The sequence below is a fragment of the Chrysochloris asiatica genome, unplaced genomic scaffold (assembly GCF_000296735.1).
Source record: "Chrysochloris asiatica unplaced genomic scaffold, ChrAsi1.0 scaffold00032, whole genome shotgun sequence".
Classification (NCBI taxonomy): domain Eukaryota; kingdom Metazoa; phylum Chordata; class Mammalia; order Afrosoricida; family Chrysochloridae; genus Chrysochloris; species Chrysochloris asiatica.
In genome coordinates this window covers 24004064-24023393 of record NW_006408550.1, presented here as the reverse complement: position 1 = coordinate 24023393, position 19330 = coordinate 24004064, and the positions used below count along the sequence as shown (strand labels likewise).

The following is a 19330-nucleotide window of genomic DNA, read 5'->3' as shown; positions in this document are numbered from 1 at the left end:
AACACCCATGGAAGCAGCAGTCAAGAAATCAAACGATGTATGGCATTAGGCAAATCTGCTGCACAAGACCTTTTTAAAGTGTTGAAGAGCAAAGATGTCATCTTGAGGACTAAGGTGCGCCTGACCCAAGCCATGGTATTTTCAATAACCTCATATGCATGCAAAAGCTGGACAGTAAATAAGGCAGACTGTAGAAGAATTGATGCTTTTGAGTTATGGTGTAGGAGGAGAATATTGAAAGTGCCATGGGCTGCCAAAAGAACCAACAGATCTGTGTTGGTAGAAATGCAGCCAGAGTGTTCATTGGAGGCCCAACTTTGTCTATCATACTTTGGACATATTGTCAGGAGGGACCAGTCGCTGGAGAAAGATGTCATGTTTGGTAGGGTGGAGGGTCAGAGAAAAATAGAAAGACCCCCAGTGAGGTGGATTGGCAAAGCGGCAGCATCAATGGACTCAAGTGTGGCAACAATACTGAGGTTGGCCCAGGGTCGGGCAGTGTTTTGTTTTGCTGTGCATAAGGTCGCTGTGAGTCAGTACCAACTCGATGTACCTAACAACAACAACAAGTGGTACTATGTTTAAGCACTGAACTATAAACTGAAAAGTTGGCTGTTTTAACCAACCAGAGTTTCTTTGGAAAGAATTCCAAGGATTGGAATCCTGATAATGTGCTCCCATATAAATTGCTGTTGTTAAGTACTGTTGAGCCTATTTCAACTCATAGCAACCATATATAGTGTTTTTGAGGAGCAGCTGGTGGGTTTGAACTGCTTACCTTGTGATTAGCATTATAGTGCTGATTCTACAGTGCCATATGAAGTCACTCATAAGGATTATAGCCTAGGAATCCCAATTTTTTTTTGTTGTTGTTGTTGTTGTTGCTAAGTTCCAACTGTTAGTATCCGTACATGCAACAAAATGTAATACTGCCCAGTCCTGTGTCATCCTCACAATCATTGTCATATTATAGCCACCACTTCACACCAGCTGGCTGATAATAATCTTCCTGGTTTTTTTTCTGATCCTCTCCTTTATCAAACATGCTTTCCGTCTCCAGGAACTGTCCCCTCCTGACAATATGTCCAATGTATATGAGATGAAGTCTTGTCAATTTCTCTCCCAAGAAGCATCCTGGCTGCACTTCTTCCAAAACAGATTTGTTTGTTCATTTGGCAGAGCATAACACTTTCAATATTCTTCACCAACACCATAGTTCAAAGGCATCAATTCCTCTCCCATATAGTGTATTCATTGTCCAGCTTTCATGAAATCCAAGGGGATGGTTTTGTATAAGTCATAATCAACTTGACAATATCCAATAATAATAAGAACTGTATATTTTAGCAAGAGAAAAGATTAAGACCTATAATTAATAATCAGTAAACACAGGTGTTTCCATAATTTCATAGACTTTTGAATCTTAAGAGTTTTTTAAACTAAACTTGACTTGTCAGTATCTGGGACATGTGTGTGGCTTGTTCTTGGCTGTGTCCCTTCCTTATCTCTATGGCCTCTCCCTTCAGTTTATTTTCTGTGTAGGTTTTCATAGCAGCAAGCTTGAGAGCAAGTAGGAATTCTGAGAGGATTAACTAACACATGAGAAGCTTATGAGTATTTGTAATAATAGGTTGTCTTCAAAGTAAATGGCAAAGCTTAGGGAGGTTTATGAGGTTTAAAAGTACATCTTCAAAAGCACATGTTTGTATCAGGACCTTCTTAATTTTAGTAGATCATTAGAGTTCTCACATTTAACCAGAGGATACTTCTTCTCTGCAGGCTGCGTGAGAGGCCAGGACCTTCAGTAATGCATCACCTTCCTGAGGGGTATATGTAAATCTCATTTCTACTGAGGCTCTTTGCATGAACACAGCCTACAACCTAGGACCCAGACCTTATCATTGTGTTTTTTTACTTCAAATGGCATCACTCCTATATGTAACCCATTTGTGATGTTCATTGGCTTCAGTAGGGAACTATAGGAAGCATGATTGTGCAAATCATGAGGTTCTTAACATATTCACAGACCTAACTAAAATAGAGCAATTTTGAATTACTTTCCTAGAATCATGCACAGTTTCTTAGAAGTGTATGAAGAAAAGAATGCAAGTTAACTCCTCTAAAGACCAGCATTCCAGTTGCTGTGGAGCTGATTCAGTCTCATGGTGATCCTATAGGTGCCAGAGTAGATTTGCATACCACAGGGCTTTTAATGGCTGCTTTAGGGGAAGCAGATCACCAGAACTCTCTTCTGAGGAGGTTCTGAGTAGATTTGAACCTTCTGTTTTTCAGTTAGGAACCAAGTCCATTGATTATGTGTATCACTCAGGGCCTCCTACATACCCAAAGAGAGTTTATATTCTATTTGTGCATATCACATGAATTAATACAAAGCTTAAATAAATAAAAATTATTGCATGTGGCTCATTACATTTCTTTTCTAACACAATCCTGGTGTGGCACTGTGGGTTAATGTGCCAGATTGCAAAACTATTTGAATTGCAAGGTCAGCGGTTCAAGCTCACCAGCTGCTCCTTGGAAACCCTATACAGGGTCGCTATGAGTCAGAATCGATTTGACAGCACTTAACAACAAATGCTTAGACTAAATAAACTAAAAGAATTATAACTCAAGTTAAGATTTACCATGAAGGGTTTCCTGGGGGAAGTGAACTTAAAAACAAGCCAATTGTGTATTACCTCGTGGGTCTCATGCAAGGCCATTCTTGATGCTAGGTAAATTAATCAGTCAACTTGATAACCAACATGGTGTCAGTTCACAAATGGAAACCATCTTTGTCCTGATTTGCTACCAGAAGATCTCCTCATGATTTATCCTGTCCTTTAGCTCAAGACTTTGTCATCTTTTACAAGAAAACTTCTTCCCCACAAAAGGAAAACGTAGCCCTACATAATTTAGGTATTTACCTCTGAGGGCAAGTGCTTCTTGATTATTGATTTAAAAAGACAGAACTTGTTTGGGCCTGTGGTGGGGGGGGCGATCGCCAGATAAAATATAAGAATTTTCCTTTTTGGAGATAGCATTAGAATGAAGAGCTATTGAAGAAGATCGGTGTGTGTGTGTGTGTGTGTGTGTGTGTGTGTGTGTGTGTGTGTGTGTTGGGGGGTGGGGAGGGTGCTGTGTCTCACACATGGCTTCTTTGTGCTCTAGGTATTTCCATTTATTTGGGAGACATTTGGGGTTGAGCTCAGGAAGTTGATCAAACATTTTTGTTTTAAATAATTAAAAAACTGTCATATTTGCTCCCGGACCACAATGCAAAAGTAAGATGTAGTAAATTGGGGTTTCAACTTGTGAATGTCTAAGTTGTAAGGGAAAAAAAAGTCTTCAAGAGAGACTCCACTCTAGAATCATGAGAGCTGTGATTCCAGTGAGATGAGCCTTAGGGATGATAAAGTAAGAAGCCAGAAGGGAATTTTCTAAATGTGACTGCTGGACTCTATACTGGACTCTATAGTGCATATCCAAATGTTTGGGTAAGAGGTCTTACGTGTTTTGCAAAAACACACTAGTTTATTTCTTTTCTTTTCTTTTGTCATGATGTTGTTATTGAGAAAACTTCTGGAAGTATTTAGAAGAGTTGCTTTTTTTGGGGAAAAAAAAGTCCTAATGACATGCTTACTATTTACTAAGTTTTGGGATAAGAGGAATGAAGGAATGATGCAAAGATGCTAAGACCAGCATTATTCAAGCAATGGTATACAGTGATGGCTTTCTGGGATGCTTCACTTCTACTCTGGTTTCTTGATATATAATTTAGCTTTGGGTTAAATTCATTGCTAGAAGAATATCACTTGGCCCTGGTGAATCTCCCTGAAGAAGGTCTGGAGTAATCTTTTACAAAGATAGTCTCTTTTTCATAAAGGTTTGCTCCCATTCTTAAGTTTATAATATAGAATGGAAAAGAAGTCCACAACTTAGTTGTTTGTTTGCTTTAACAATTGGGCTCAATAAACCATACAGATTCACTCACCCACACGCTCAAGCTGGGATAAAAGAATGCTTGTCTATAAGGCAATGCAGGAAGGCACCTATAGCAGAGAAGCTACAATACCTTGAGAGAATTGTTACTCTCTTTTCTTTCTTAAATCTGTCTTACCAACATTCATTTGTCTTTCTTTCTTTTTCTCCCCTCAGATGTACATCCAGACAACCACACTCACGGTCTCCATGAGTCTAAGTGCTTCGGTATCTCTGGGCATGCTCTATATGCCCAAGGTTTATATTATAATTTTTCATCCAGAGCAGAACATACAAAAACGCAAGAGGAGCTTCAAGGCTGTGGTGACAGCTGCCACCATGCAAAGCAAACTGATTCAAAAAGGCAACGACAGACCAAATGGAGAGGCGAGAAGCGAACTCTGTGAGAGTCTTGAAACCAACAGTAAGTCATCCGTAGACTTTCCGATGATCAAGAGCGGAAGCGCTTCCTAATAGATGTACGTCAAATATTCTTCTACCAGACTTGGGGACTGGTCTACATGGTTCTAGGGTATGGCAGTACCCATATAGCATGGGAACCCTCACACTGGTGACTCTGTTAGTTAAAGCCATGTGATTTCATAATTAGCAGCTATTCTAACGAACCTGCACACAGAATCTCTTTGACAAAGTCTGCCTCCTCAGTTTTTCTTTTGAGGCACTATAGACCTTGGACTTGGAAGTATCTTCCATTTATGAAAGTATCTTTTAGCACTTAGAAACCACTCTCTAAACCTTATTAGTTCAATATTGGTTGCTCTTTATAGCATCAAAAGTGAATTCATATTTATAGAACATGTGTCCAAAGATCTCATACAAGTAAATGATGTTTTATTTGGCTCTTTAGGGAAATGGGAAACCTGGTTAGCCAACCTGTTTGGTTACGTCAGTTAGTTTTCTATAGACCTCCCTGGTTTCCTTCTGGGAGAGATGATGACTATTAGGTTTCCTTTTGGGAAGCCTCATGAGAATAGACTCTTTTCTCCACCCACCCCTCCACATTTGTTTCTGTCTCTGTCCTGTCTTCCTCTCTGTAGCCTCCCTCAGCAGAAGCACACTGACACCCAAGCAGACCCAATTGTTGTTATATCCTCTGTGAAGTAAGATGTCATGTGATTCAACGTCTGTACAAACACTATTTGTTGTTGTTTTTAAGTGCCATCAAGTCAGTTTTGACCCATAGTGACTCTATATAGGGTTTCGGAGGAGCAGCTGGTAAGCTTGACCTATCGACTTTGTGTTTCAAACCAACTTTGCAGTCCAACGCATTAGCCCACAGCACCGCACAGGAAGTCTGAAAAACCCTATATAAGGATCTCTGGTAGCGTAGTGGTTATGAATCGGGCTGCGAACCTCAAGGTCAGCAGTTGGAAATTACCAGATGCTCCATGGGAGAAAGATGAGGCTTTCTGTTCCCGTAAAGATTTACAGCCTTGGAAACCCTGTTCAGGGTCGCTGTGAGTCAGAACCGACTCGATGGCACTTAACAACAGCAACATAGATATATATATATATATGTGCATACTGTTGTTGCTTTAAGTATCGTCAAGTCAGTTCTGACTCATGGCAACCTTGTTTAGGATTTCCAAGGAGTGGCTGGTGAGTTTGAACCGCCAACCTTGCTGTTCAAACCAACTCTGTGGTTCAGTGCTTAGCCTACAGTGCCACATAAGTGTATCAACTATATGCTTCTGTTAAGTGCCATTGAGTCGCTTCCAACTCATAATGTGCCTATATAGGGTTTCCAAGGAACAGCTAGTGGGTTTGAACTGCCAACCTTGCAGTTAGCAGTCCAGTACTTATCCTACAGCACCACACCAGTACTCCAAATACACACAAATATATACTATGGTGTTTGCACAGATACCAAATCACATACCACCAAGAGTCTTGCTTGGTGCTTTAAGATAAAACTGGACTGCTAATGCAAGGTCAACAGTTCAAATCCACCAACTACTACTCCTTGGAAATGCTCACCATGAGTCTCACAACCAACTCAATGCCACTTAACAGCAACCATAACAACATAGAAAAGTAACCCTGTGTAAGCGGCACTGACCACTCAGAGCCTCAAGCTCTGCTAACTTGCAGCTGCAATTGGTTGACTCTAATCACATGACACTCTTCAAGCAGCCCTTGGGATCCTAGCTGGATTCAGTAGCCCTCCAAAAGACAAGAAGTAGAGCAGCCACATTCCAGCATCTTCCTGCAAGCACTGACTTAGTGGAGGGCTAGACAGGGCCTGTCTCTACCAGTGAGAGCTGCCCCAAAACAAGGTGCCGCAGACCCAAAACTACAAGTTTGATGCTGGCCCACCATCTGGTGCTCTTCCAAGCAAGCCCCTCCTCTCATTTCCACTGATGTATATGTGGTCAGATGTTACCCAATTGAACCTTATGCATGCCTGTATTCAAGTCCATCCTATTTTCTATGAAGAGTGGTTAAAGGAATAAAGATTTTTTATTGGAAAATATCAGAAAACTGAGTCTGGTTAAAAACACAGCCTTTATTTTCCTATCTGCTAGAGGCGGGTCAGAAGAAATCAAAGCCAAGATCCTTTCATTGGAGTACCTTCTAGTCTTTTGGGAACCTAAGGAGACTTGAACAATGAAGAGTAAAACCAAATGCAAAACTCTCCCTTCCTCCTTTTTTCTTCCAGCAGGCTGTGTTCCTCATTCTCTGTATTTTTGATTGCCTAAATATAGCAGGGTTGGGCTACTAATCACAAGGTCAGCAATTCAAATCTACGAGCCACCTCATGGGAGAAAGATGAGGCTTTCTAGTCTAGTAAAGATTTACAGCCTTGGAAACCCTATGCCGAGCAAGTCACTATGAGTTTAAACTGACTCGACGGCACACTACAGCGACAACAAATATAGTCAAGGACTAAGAGTTGATTGCATCAGGTTGATTTATTATGGCAATAATAAAAGCCTTCACTGGAGTCACAAAACTTCCCTTTTCCATTTCCAGATAAACATTGGTCCAAAGGCCATGCTCACAAATAGATGCTACATCTTGATTAATTGAACGGACTTGATTTCTATTTATTTTCCAACTTTTGGGATTTAGTGACCAACTCCTCTAGGAAGATGACCTCCAAATCACTAATACCAAATGTATTCACTGGTCGATAAAGGAACATTATAGAAATTCAACCTACTCTGCCTATTCTCCATTCGGTAAACATGACACTTTGAACAACTCCAAGAAAAGGAAAGATAAGGATGGGTTTTGATAACAAATAGTTATAATCATCTCTGATTGTAGACAAGCAGTTTACTAATAATGGACCAATTTGGGTTCTTAGCAAAAGGTGTATTAAAACTACTGTCAAAAGCTTCAGAGTATAATGCTGGTGATTCGGGGGCAAAGTTTTTGTCTGTATTTTTCTAGCTTGAAATCATAAATGCAGGAAATCAAAACCCATTGTAGGATGCCAAAAAACTGCCATGGCCCCATGATACATATAATTTGAACACTGGCATTTTTCAGTATGACTCACCAGAACCTATTGTCACGTTGTCTTTTAGCAACATTCCAGAAAACTTTATATAATATGCTGGCAATTCAAAACAACCAAATTTACCACGGAAGTTATGCCAGACTCACCTATTCGAATGGTGACAAAAAATTCTCCCCCTTTTAAACATGAAGTAGGTTACCCAAAGAGGAAAATTCCAATTATTATCAATGACAAATTCAATACTGAGAATCACTGTGGCTCTGTAAGATAAACACTGGACTACGAACTACAAGGTAGGTGGTTAGAGCCCATCAGATGCTCCATTGGAGAAAGATGAAACTTTCTACTCCCATAAAGATTTATAGCCTCCAAAATTATCTACAGGGTTGCTATGAGTCAGAATCAACTCTATGGAATACAACCACCCCCAGACTGATACCAGAGTCTTCGTGTGGTGCTTGGGATAAGCACTGGACTGCAAGGTTGGTTTGAATCACAAGGTCTCTGGTTCAAACTCACTAGCCTTGCCATGGAAACCCTATACAGGGGCGCTGAGTTGGACCCAACTCGATGGCCCTTAACAACAGCAATAATTCAATATTATTGAAACACATCACACGTATTTCTGTATCCCTGCAGTTATATTTTTTGATGTTGCAATGGAGATTAAATAGCATGAATATCCTATTTTCTCTGGAATAAGAGTAAATGCTTATAAATGTGAGGTCAGTTTGAAGGACAAGTTAATAATATTCTAGCAGAGTCAGGTGCTAACCTTTGGAAGGTGAACACAATGTGAACAGATCAATCAAGATAAAATAAAGTTACTACCTGAAAACAAGTAACACTGTATTTTGAAGATTTGAGTGTATTCATCTTGTATAGGAGTAGTTTAGGTTTGCACAGATCGATCTAAATAAACGGAATGTAGTTTATGCCTTACAGAGAGATAGCATATAAGCCCTTGACTCTTTATTCTAGCACCGTGCTGCAGGCCATCTTTGCTAAATGGTGTTCACTTCCACAGCCACCCTGCAATGGAAGAGCAGCTTGATGACAGCTTTGAAACAAAATTTGGTATTCAATATAGTCCCAGTGGCAAACCTGGCATCATAGGTATCATGTACTTTTCATGTCCCTGTTATCTTTTCTGCACCTGCACTACATGTGGTTATAACTGAGGTCAAGGGTTTTCTGAAATCACAAATGCTCAAAAATAATTCATAACATTCTTAATTTAAATGCAATCTTTTTCTTCTTATGATGAATGCTATGCCTTTGAAACCATAGCTGAATACTGGTAAAGCCGTTGTCAGTCAAGTGTGCTTCCTGAAATGTAAAGCCCCTTGTTACAGAATATATAAGAGTCCTGGGAGCAGAGTGGATTACAAACTGGTTCCACAGGAGAACGATGAGGCTTTCTGCTCCTGTAAAGATTCGGTGGGGGTTATGTGCCGTGGAGTCGGTTCCGACTCATAGCGACCCTGTACAGGGTTTCCAAGGCTATAAATCTTTACCAGGGCAGAAAGCCTCATTTTTCTCCCACAGAACAGCTGGTAGATGAGAACTGCTGACCTTAAGATTCACAGACCTATCTGTAACCACTACTCTACCAGAGCTCCTCAGAAACCCTCTACAGGGTCACTATGAGTCAGAACCAACTCGATGGCATGCAAACACCACCCAGAGTGATACTCGAGTCCTGGTATGGCACTGTAGGATAAGTACTGCGTCCCAATGTTGGTTTGTACCACAAGATCAGCATTTCAAAGTCACTAGCCTTGCCTTGCAAATCATATACAGGGGTGCTATGAGTCGGAACCAACTCAGTGGCACTCAACAACAACAACAACATCACAGAATAGGTGAAGTCCAAAATGCAAGACCAGTTACCTACTGGAGCAGTAGCATGTTGCTGCATTCTCAGACCATCTGCGATCAGATATTAAAAGAGCATCATTTGCTACAATTGCATATGTAAAAGTGTTTTCATCATTGCTACTGTGAAACTGTAGCTAATCTGAAGTTAATAAAACACAGATGCCTTGAAATTAAAAACTATAGTTGTACCTTCCATCTTTTCTCCACTACCACCCTTCCTATACATGTGGAAGATGTTGATATTTATGGCTACTATTTCATTGTTGGTTTTGTTGCGTTTTTGATTGCTTCCAAAGCAATTATCTGTATATATGATAGCCATTCAAAGGCTTCCCCTCATGGCCATGTTGTTGTTAAGTGTCATTGAGTCCATTCTAACTCATAGTGACCCTGGTGTGATCAACTGGTGGGTTTGAACTGCCAACCTTGTGATTTGTAGTCTAGTGTTGATCCTATACCAGGGATCCCATTTGTTGTTGTTGTTTTGTGCCATGGAGTCAGTTCTGACTCACAGCAATCCTGTACAGGGTTTCCGAGGCTATAAATCTTTACGGGAGCAGAAAGCCTCATCTTTCTCTTGCAGAACAGCTGGTAGTTTCGAACTGCTGACTGTGAGATTAGCAGCCTGATTCATAACCACTATGCTACTTGTTGTTGTTGTTGTTAAGTGCCGTCGAGTCGGTTCCGACCCATAGCGACCCTGTACAGGGTTTCCGAGGGTGTAAATCTTTATGGGAGTAGAAAGCCTCATCTTTCTCCCACGGAGCAGCTGGTAGTTTCGAACCACTGACCTTAAGGTTCGCAGCCCAATTCGTAACCACTACGCTACCAGAGCTCCTACTAGATATGTATAAATCCATCATATTTAGACACTTCATCATAAAGGTGACTTGGTAAAGCCAGAAACTCTGGCCACATGTTCAAAGTTTTCAAGTTCAAAAACCACACAGAGTAAATAAGAGTATTTACAAAGCTGGAAGGGAAAACAAAGAGTCCATGTGAATTGCTGAGTTTGTAGAAGACTTTAACCATTTCAGACAAAAATGGTCAAGCATTATTTCATAACAGGGTAAGAGGGAAGTTGGAAACAAAGTTAGTGTGTATGAATTTTATCAACTGTACCTAATTAACAAATGCTGTGCATGGTGTTCCTTAAGCTATGTTCATGAATAATTCATGAAAACAGCTGCTGCTGGAGGTAGATTTGCTTTCTTTAGCTTATGAACACAGTGTGTGGTGCACACAAGGAAATTCATCCTTGCTGAACTCAAACACAGATTCTCACATTAGCATATTCATATGTAATATTCTCCCTGTTAGCTCATCAGTAAACCTCTGATGAATTTTACTCTGTAATGCTCCGACAATAAAAATTCTAATAGCTGTAGATACCTGCCATTTTCAAAGCTTGTCTCTTACCATTGTTGTTTACATCCTAGTTATCCAGAACCTTGAACTCTTCTAATCATTAGTAAAACATGAAGATTTCTTTCGTCTTGTTAATTATAATCTCAATTCTCAATACAAATTTACATTTTTTACCCCCTCACGAATGGCATCTGTAAAAACACAAAAAGTGAAGTATGAATCTTTAAAAAGCTGTAGAGTCTCAAAGTTGGAATGATCCTTAAAGACGGTCTGATTCATATCCCATGTGTTTATTGGATATCTTGTGACCATCATCTTACTCAAGGTTCTTTTGAGTCTTGTTCCTCTGTTTCATCCTCTAGTTTCTCTCTATATATATTTACAAATTTGATAACATAAATAATCTTTTAGCTATTGCTGAAAATATTGAATAGGCTAGAGTGTTGAACAACCTTTTTAAGTACAGTTTCTCAAAGTCTGATAATTTTTCTTCATCTTTTTTACAAAGATTATATGAAAGATTTTGAATGCCAAGATGAAGGGCAGATTTTATTTTCTAAGAGGGAATTTAGAGTTAGACAAGAGTGTGTTGTTGCTGTGGTTAGGTGCCATCTAGTCAGTATGGATTCATAGTGACCCTTTTTACAACAGAATCAAACACTGCCCGATCCGGCGCTAATCTCACGTTCATTGCTATGCTGGAGCCCATGACTCTTACCACTGTGCTAATCCATCTATCAGTGTCGTTCCATCTTGTTGGGGGTCTTCCTCTTTTTCTCTGACCCTCCACTTTACCGTATGATGTCCTTCTTCTGGTCCCTCCTGATAATATGTCTGGAGTCTGAGAGATGAAGTCTGGCCATCCTGGCTTCCAAGGAACATTCTGGCTCTATTTATTCCAACACAGATTGGTTTGTTCTTTCTTAAGTCCATGACTCTTAATATTCTCCTCCAACATGGGAACTCAAATGTACCAGTTATTCTACAGTCTTTCTTACTCACTTTCCAACTTTCACATGTATATGAAGTTATTGAAAATACCATTGTTTGTGTCAGGCTCACCTTAGTCCTAAAGCTGATATCTCTAAAGAGGTCTTGTGTAGCAGATTTGCCAAATGCAATACATCATTTGATTTCTTGGCTGCTGATTCCATAAGAGTGTTATATACAAATTAATTTTTAAGTTAAAACTAAACAAACATAAAAATTATGTGTTTTACTTCATAGTAAACTACATATCTTACCTTTGGGAAGAGATAAATATTCCAAGCTGGTCTCTGCTCCCCCACAAATCTACACTGTTCCTACTCTTACAGAAACAATTTTATACGCTATTGACCAATGGTTAATTCAGTGATCTGGTTCACTGACCTACTGACATTTGTCACACAATTTTTTTTTTTTTAGGGAACAAAATGGAATGTAGACCCAGGTCTAAATATTTATGAATAACAAAAGTAGCAATAACATCTATAATTAGGCTGTCTGTGTTGATCATAGTGATTCTGACTTTTATATGAGCTTGCTCTCCATTAAGAAATTCCCACTGTGGGTATACACTATAGTAAATGAGTCTGATCACTAATTCTTACATATGAAGAACTTTACAACTTCTAGCCTTATCCAGTGCATAAAAATCAAACCATTCTTCAAACCTACTGCTTTATCCTGAGCTGGATAAAACATTATCCATACATGATTTTGTATTTTTTAAATATTTTTCTTCTTATGATATCCACTGAATTCCAGTGAAGAAACAGGAAGTCATGGTTTAATTTTAAAACAGATATTTCATACCTTCACATCTTAAAAAACAAAGCAAAACAGGAATTGTTTAGATTTATTTTTTCTGGAAAATTAAGCATAAGTATAAATTTGGCAAATAATGCTTTGATATTCATAGCTATCTAATCTCTGACAGTATGCATTTTCTGTTATAATCAGTTGGTACCAAAATGACTAAATATTCCTATTTTTGACCTTTGAATATTTATTTCTATTCATCTCCATTTGTATCCTTTGAAGACTATACACACACACACTATATATATCATATATTTGTTTTAAAGTTTACAAATATTTTATATACTTGATGTTTTAATATGCTCTCATAACAATTTTAAATGTATTATTGATTTTTAAATGGAATAATTATTTATTTTTATGCAGTTTATAATTAACAACTTACTATAATTAACCCTTTCAGATGCAAAGACTTGAAGTCTTTAACCAAGAATGTAATAATTTAATTTTTTAAAAAATTTTAACTAAGGTTGAGAATAATTTTGTATTTTGTAGGACATACTCTTACATCTGAAGGAGCTCTGGTAGCGTAGTGGTTACGAATCGGGCTGCGAACCTTAAGGTCAGCGGTTCGAAACTACCAGCTGCTCCGATGAGGCTTTCTACTCCCGTAAAGATTTACACCCTTGGAAACCCTGTACAGGGTCGCTATGGGTCAGAACTGACTCGACGGCACTTAACAACAACAACAACAACTCTTACATCTAAGGAGCTCTGGTAGAGTAGTGGGTTACCAGGTGGGCTGTTAATTGCCAGGCGAGCAGTTCGAAATTGCCCGTCCCTCCGGAGAAAGATTAGCCTGTCTGCTCCTGTTAAGGTTTACAGCCTACAAACTCTATGAGTTGAAACTGACTCAGTGGCATACCACTCCCACCCCCATTGATATATCTGTTCTTTCATTTAACATATATGTAAATATGGGTATAAAAACACATATTTTAAATGTATTTCACCCAAATTTATTAAAAATGAGAACTACATTTTCAGTGTACTGCTAAAAGTCTCTGTAATGCAAGTATGACTAATGGTTAAATCAGAGGCCTGGTGTGGCACTCTAGGATAAACACTGGTCTGCTAACCACAAGGTTAGCAGAATAAATCCACCAGCGGATCCTCAGAAACCCTACACAGGATGACTATAAGTCAGAACTGACTCGATGGCACTTAACAACAAAGTGGTTATATTGATTGAAATTGCTGCTGATTATTTTTTTCTATAGTCATTGGAAGTCGGCTACACCCTTCAAAAAAGCACTAAGTAGCATGTAGTGAAAATTGCATATCACAAAGCTACTAATTGAATTTTGATGACCCGTTATGAAAATAATCCTATAAATTTATTTTAACAGCTTCCTCTACCAAGACAACATACATCAGCTACAGCAATCATTCCATCTGAAACGGGGAAGCGATACAATCTGAAGAAATGTGGCATGTGATCTTAAACAATGCACACCGCCAGAAACTCACTCTTGGAGAGCTCTGTCGACGACCACCAATCACATCAATAGTTTCTAAAAGGACAAAAAGGAGCCACGAGCCAAAAGTATCAATAATGGAGATCAAAGAAATCTGCTTTATTAAATTCAACCAATGAGTGTAAAGCTAAAGTCTTGCTTACTCATGAAAAGTTAAAAAAAAAAAAATTAAATCAAAAAAAGGAAAACTAATGTTAGCTTGTGAAAAAAAAAAAATGCTGTTGAAATAAACCATGTCTGATGTTATTCTTGTATTTTTCCGTGACTGTGAAAACTCCCATTCCCGTCCTACATTGTTCAACTTGTAAAGACAATGCGTCTGTTTCTCGTAATGGCTGAACGGATTGAAGCCCTGGGTTGTGCTCAGAATAAATGCCATGGTTGACGCATGCAATTTTTTATACAAATAATTTATTTCTAATAATAAAGGAATGTTTTGCAAATGTTGAGAGTTGTTTCGTTCCAGTTTTCAAGCCAGGAGAAAATTCTTTTTTTTTTTTTTTTTGGCTAGTTGGTATTTTCCCTGCGATTGTGTAGGTTCTACTATTAAATCCTAGTGTTTCAAGGAAATATTTCCTTGATAAATGTGTTTTTGTACATTTGTGTGAATATGAAAGAGGTTGTCTTTTATATGAAAAGGTTTTGTTTGTGTAAGAATTTGTGAATATGAAGATTTCTGTGTAGAGTTTCATAGAAATTGTGTCTTTTATAAAAGTTCAGATCATCACTGGAAGTTAATTGCTTTAGGTATTTATCATTAACAAGCGATGAGTTAAACTTTACTTTTAAGAATATAATACTCACTGTCTAAAAACATATCTAAGTGTTGCTAGAATTCTCCATTATATCTGTTAAGTGAAAGTTTTTGTGGAATGAAATATTTTAAGTGGTATTAATTAATCTTTCATACCTGGTCTTTTAAGTCACTGAAATCAGAAAAGCAAAGGGATTTACCCAGGACATTCTTCAAAGCATGGAATTAACACATTTATTCCTTTGGAATCACTAACGAAATCACAGTTCAGATTACATACCATTGCTTTCTTATTTTCCAAATGAAAACATTTGTTGGTTCATAGAACAATATCATTAAAGGTAGAGAAAGCAGGGAGTCTGTGCCCTGTTAATAAACCATGCCAGATGTAGTAAAGGGGCCTATTACAGGCTTTCACATCTGTAGCTATTTTTTTCCATGGGTGCATCTATTCCATACAATTCCAGACATCCATCAAGTCAATGGGTCTCTACAATCATTTTGTTAATGAATGCTCTGTCTGGTGAGTTGCTGGGATGGCTCATTACACTCCTTATAGATACAAAGAGCTATCTGGGCTTCACAGCTTCTACCCTGATATTGACAAGTCACTTAATTTATTGCCAAAAGTAGAAGTAACAAAGCTCACCTTTCTTCTTCTATGTGTAATAACATTTCCTAGATACCTGCATAGGTAGAAACCTGCATCTAGCAGGAAAGGTGTATTTATTGGGCTTTTGTTGAGTTTCTCCTAATAACATTTGTTGTTTGTCGATAATATTTAAAACAAAGAAGGGAGAGCACTGTTTTTCAACTTTCAGATTATCTGAAATCTGGATCCTGAACCCACCTCTAGGCGTGCCTTTCTAAATAGAACCTAATTGAAAACAAAATTAACCTGTAAATGCATATTTCATCAATTCCATGATGCCATTCACTTAGGAGCTCTGGTAGTGTAGTGGTTACGAGGCGGGCTGCTAATCTCACGGTCAGCAGTTCAAAACTACTAGCCGTTCAGTGGGAGAAAGATGAGGATTTCTGCTCCTGTAATGATTTACAGCCTCGGAAACCCTATGCAGGGTCGCTATGAGTTGGAACCGACTCCAAGACACATAACAACAACAACAACTTAACTAATAAGTAGCCATATCAGGAAGACTGATCATAATTATTCTTACATGGGTTTTAAGTTTACAGTTTTTGTATTGGAGAATTTTAGTGGCTTATAAGAGTTTTTTACTTATCACTAATTAATAACTATCCCTGTGTTGAGTTAAAAAATAATTGGATCTTACAAGCCTTGTATTTTATTCAGAGAGCAAAACTCAACTATATTTTCTTTCTTTCTTTTTTTAAACTAGTGAACTCTAGTCAGGGTAAACGAATGTGACAGGGTGTTTTTGAGAGCAAAGCTGCTTCTCAGGCCTAAGGTGGTATTTTTTTTTTTTGTTGTTTGTTTGTTTTTTAATTTATTATCTTTGTTCTTATTTTCATTTAAAGACTTGTGGAAGAAAAAGGAAATATTAAGCAAAATGTGTGACATTTCCAAATTGTTCTTCCTAGTACAAACTTACTAATGGGTTGCTGTTATAAATCATTGATGCTTATTTGGTGTTGTACATATATAAATCTTATCTAACTCCTGGGTTTACATCTGCCAGTCATCATATTTAACATGATCTCAGTGGGAATGTGCTGCTGCTAAAATGATCACTCTCCCCAGACAGTGGGAGGGTGCTCTCCTTCAACCTCTGACAATAGGAGCTGGAGACTTCTGATCTCTACTGTGTTTTGTGTTTTTTTCTCAGGGATTTTGCTGTGGGCTCAGGAGGTGGTCTGGTCATATGGGCTGGCACAATGAAGGGAGAAGGATTTAGCATGTGCCAGTGGTGGTTCATAAGTTCAGCGCTTTAAAATGAACTGCCTGTGTGTTATAGATAAGCAAATGCAAAGTTGCTCTGTGAGGAAAAATATAGTGTTGCATTCTTTAGAATCGACCTTGTGTTTTATTCTGGCCAAGAAATGTCACATTTAATCTCAGCATGCCAGAGGGAAAACTAAAAATGTAGCCTGAGGTCATATTCAGCAAATGTCACCAGCAGACAATGGGAGGTACATTAGTGTGACCTTGGTCCAAATCTGACTTCAAGTCTGAAGATTTTGTTATTTTAGACTAGTTATTATTTGTTGTTGTTGCTGTTAAGTGCTGTGGTGGAGTCTGTTCTGACTCAGAATGACCGTGAAAGGTGTCTAAATCAAGGAGAGTTATAATGTAACAAATTAATTTTTTAGAAAAATTACTTTATAAAGTGCAACTTGAGGGATGAACATTGAAGCATGAACTGTGATTGGCTAGCTTAATTTTTAGTGTTCATCAGAATTTTTTACAGAAAATTTGGCCTTTCAGTTGAACAGCATTTTACTTTTTTTTTTTTTTAAATACCGCAATATAGGAGATCGCATTAGAAACAGAATATTTTTTATTTGCATTTTCTCTTCCTATTAACTGGATATTATTTACTAATAGCATTTTTTAATGTAAAGAGAGTATTAATAATTTCCCAAATGACATTAGTCAACATGAATATTTTGTAGAGTCAGCAAGCTTAAGGAACAACATCCTTAAACCCTATTACTCAGTCTGCCCCCCGCTTTTTTTTTTTCTCATTTCACTAATTTCATTTCCTTGCAAGTCAGAATTTTCATGAGTTTTCAAAAATAAAATCACCAAAGTATCCATACAGCTGCATGAAAGGGCAAGTAGGAAATATTACCAAATGACAAAAATATTCTAATCATGCCAAGACCTCTCGGAAGACTTCTTTTTTGCTTTCTTTTTGTGGTTCTCCTTTAATTACAATATAAGTGATGAAGAAGAAAAGATGTCTTTAAGAAGAAATGATTCTATTTGTGAATGTTCGGAAAGTTCTGATCTTCACTGTAGGATCTTAAGTATAGAAGGGCAGGTGAGGAAGGCACATAAACCTACTTTTAAAACACTATTTTCATTGTTCTTTGTAAGTTTTAAATTTTTCAAATGCTTGATAGCTTAACCTTTAATAATGATATATCTCTTGAGCACCCATTATATTTTCATTTAGTTCAACCCTTAATAGGACATTCAGAGTATTTTTCATTTTGATGTGGTTAGCCTATTATCAGTGTGAAGACATCTATCATACTTTGACTTACATATTTATTTTCAGAATGATAGGAATGGAGAAAAAAATCATTTGTTGCTTACAGCTTAATTAAGTAGTGTAGGCAAAATTTGTTGTTACTGTTAGGTGCCCTGCAGTTAATTCCGACTCATAGTGACCCTTTGTACAGTACAACAAAACACTGCCCTGTCCTGCGCCATCCTCAAGAGCAATGTGATATCTGAGCTTACTGCTACTTCAACTGTATCAGTACATCTCATTGGCAGTCATATTTGTTAAAAAGTCACAAAGTGCCAATCTTAGGTCAAAAACTTGCCATATTATGATGGGTAGAAGGTGAGGGGTGACGTAGCTATGGAAAACAGGATAGCCATGATTGAGTTTGTTGAGTAAGCATGTACCAATGAACTAAGTTCCATTAAGTAAATTCACCAGTACATAGGGTGATTTTCTAAGAGCTAACAAAATAATAATAAATTGTTAAAATATAATTAGAGTCCAGGTGTAGCACTTTAAGATGAACACTGAACTGATAAGCAAAAGGTAGGTGGTTCAAACCCACCAGCCACTTCTCGAAAACCCTATACAGAGTGTCTGTGAGTATAATGTGGACAAAAAGGTAAAAGCGTGAATCTCATGCATGAACCTATCAATGATTTTACTCATCTTCCTAAAGAATGAGGGAACCAATAAGATGTTAAAAATGGTCTGAAGAACATTGGAAAATGAACTAGCTAATAACAGGGCCAGATCAAAAACCGGTTTAAGTTTTTACTTTATAATAAATCCTAACCATTGAGGTTATCTCTTCCATTAGATACTCGTTACTTGATTCCCTACCAGATACAAATCTGCAGGTTTTCCTGGGCAGCTGTAGACTTACAAAGTAGCCCTGTCTTTATGAAGTCACGTGAAATACTGCAATGAAAAAAAAAAAAGTTACGATTTTTAGCCTACTGCCAGTTTTCTGTATTTTTTCCCTGATAAGTGTGAGCTTTACATTGGTTAAAAAAACAAACAAAAAAAAAAAAACAAAAAAAACCCAAGCCTAGTCTCTTAGAATCGATTATCGATTATGACTCATAATAACAGCATTGTTGGCTGTTGTTAAGTGCCATTGAGTCAGCTCCAATCATAGACCCTGTTTAGGGTTTTCAAGGAGCTGCTTGAACTGCTGACCTTGTGGTTCACACTGACCTTGCATTCCAACGCATTAACCCACAGCACCGCACCAGGACTCAGATAAGAACATAGGACAGACTAAAATTGCCCCATGGGGTTTCTAAGCGTGTCAATCTTTACAGAAGGGTCTTGCCACATCTTCCTCCTATTGCCTGGCAGTGGATTCAAACTGTCAGCCTTTTGGTTATCAGCTAAGCACTTAACCACTGCCTCACCAGGGCTCTTTACATTGGCA

The 19330-nt window shown here is 38.0% G+C and overlaps 1 protein-coding gene across 1 annotated transcript in view; it reads left to right on the top strand.

Annotated features, from left to right (window-relative positions):
• The window catches only part of GRM8 (glutamate receptor, metabotropic 8), a 1194828-nt gene extending 1180909 nt beyond the window's left edge, over positions 1 to 13919 (top strand). The window contains exons 14-15 of the mRNA XM_006859342.1: positions 4159 to 4405; positions 13870 to 13919. Coding sequence (XP_006859404.1) covers positions 4159 to 4405; positions 13870 to 13919 — 297 coding nt within the window. The remainder of the gene's footprint in view (positions 1 to 4158; positions 4406 to 13869) is intronic.
• Positions 13920 to 19330: the final 5411 nt, after the last annotated feature.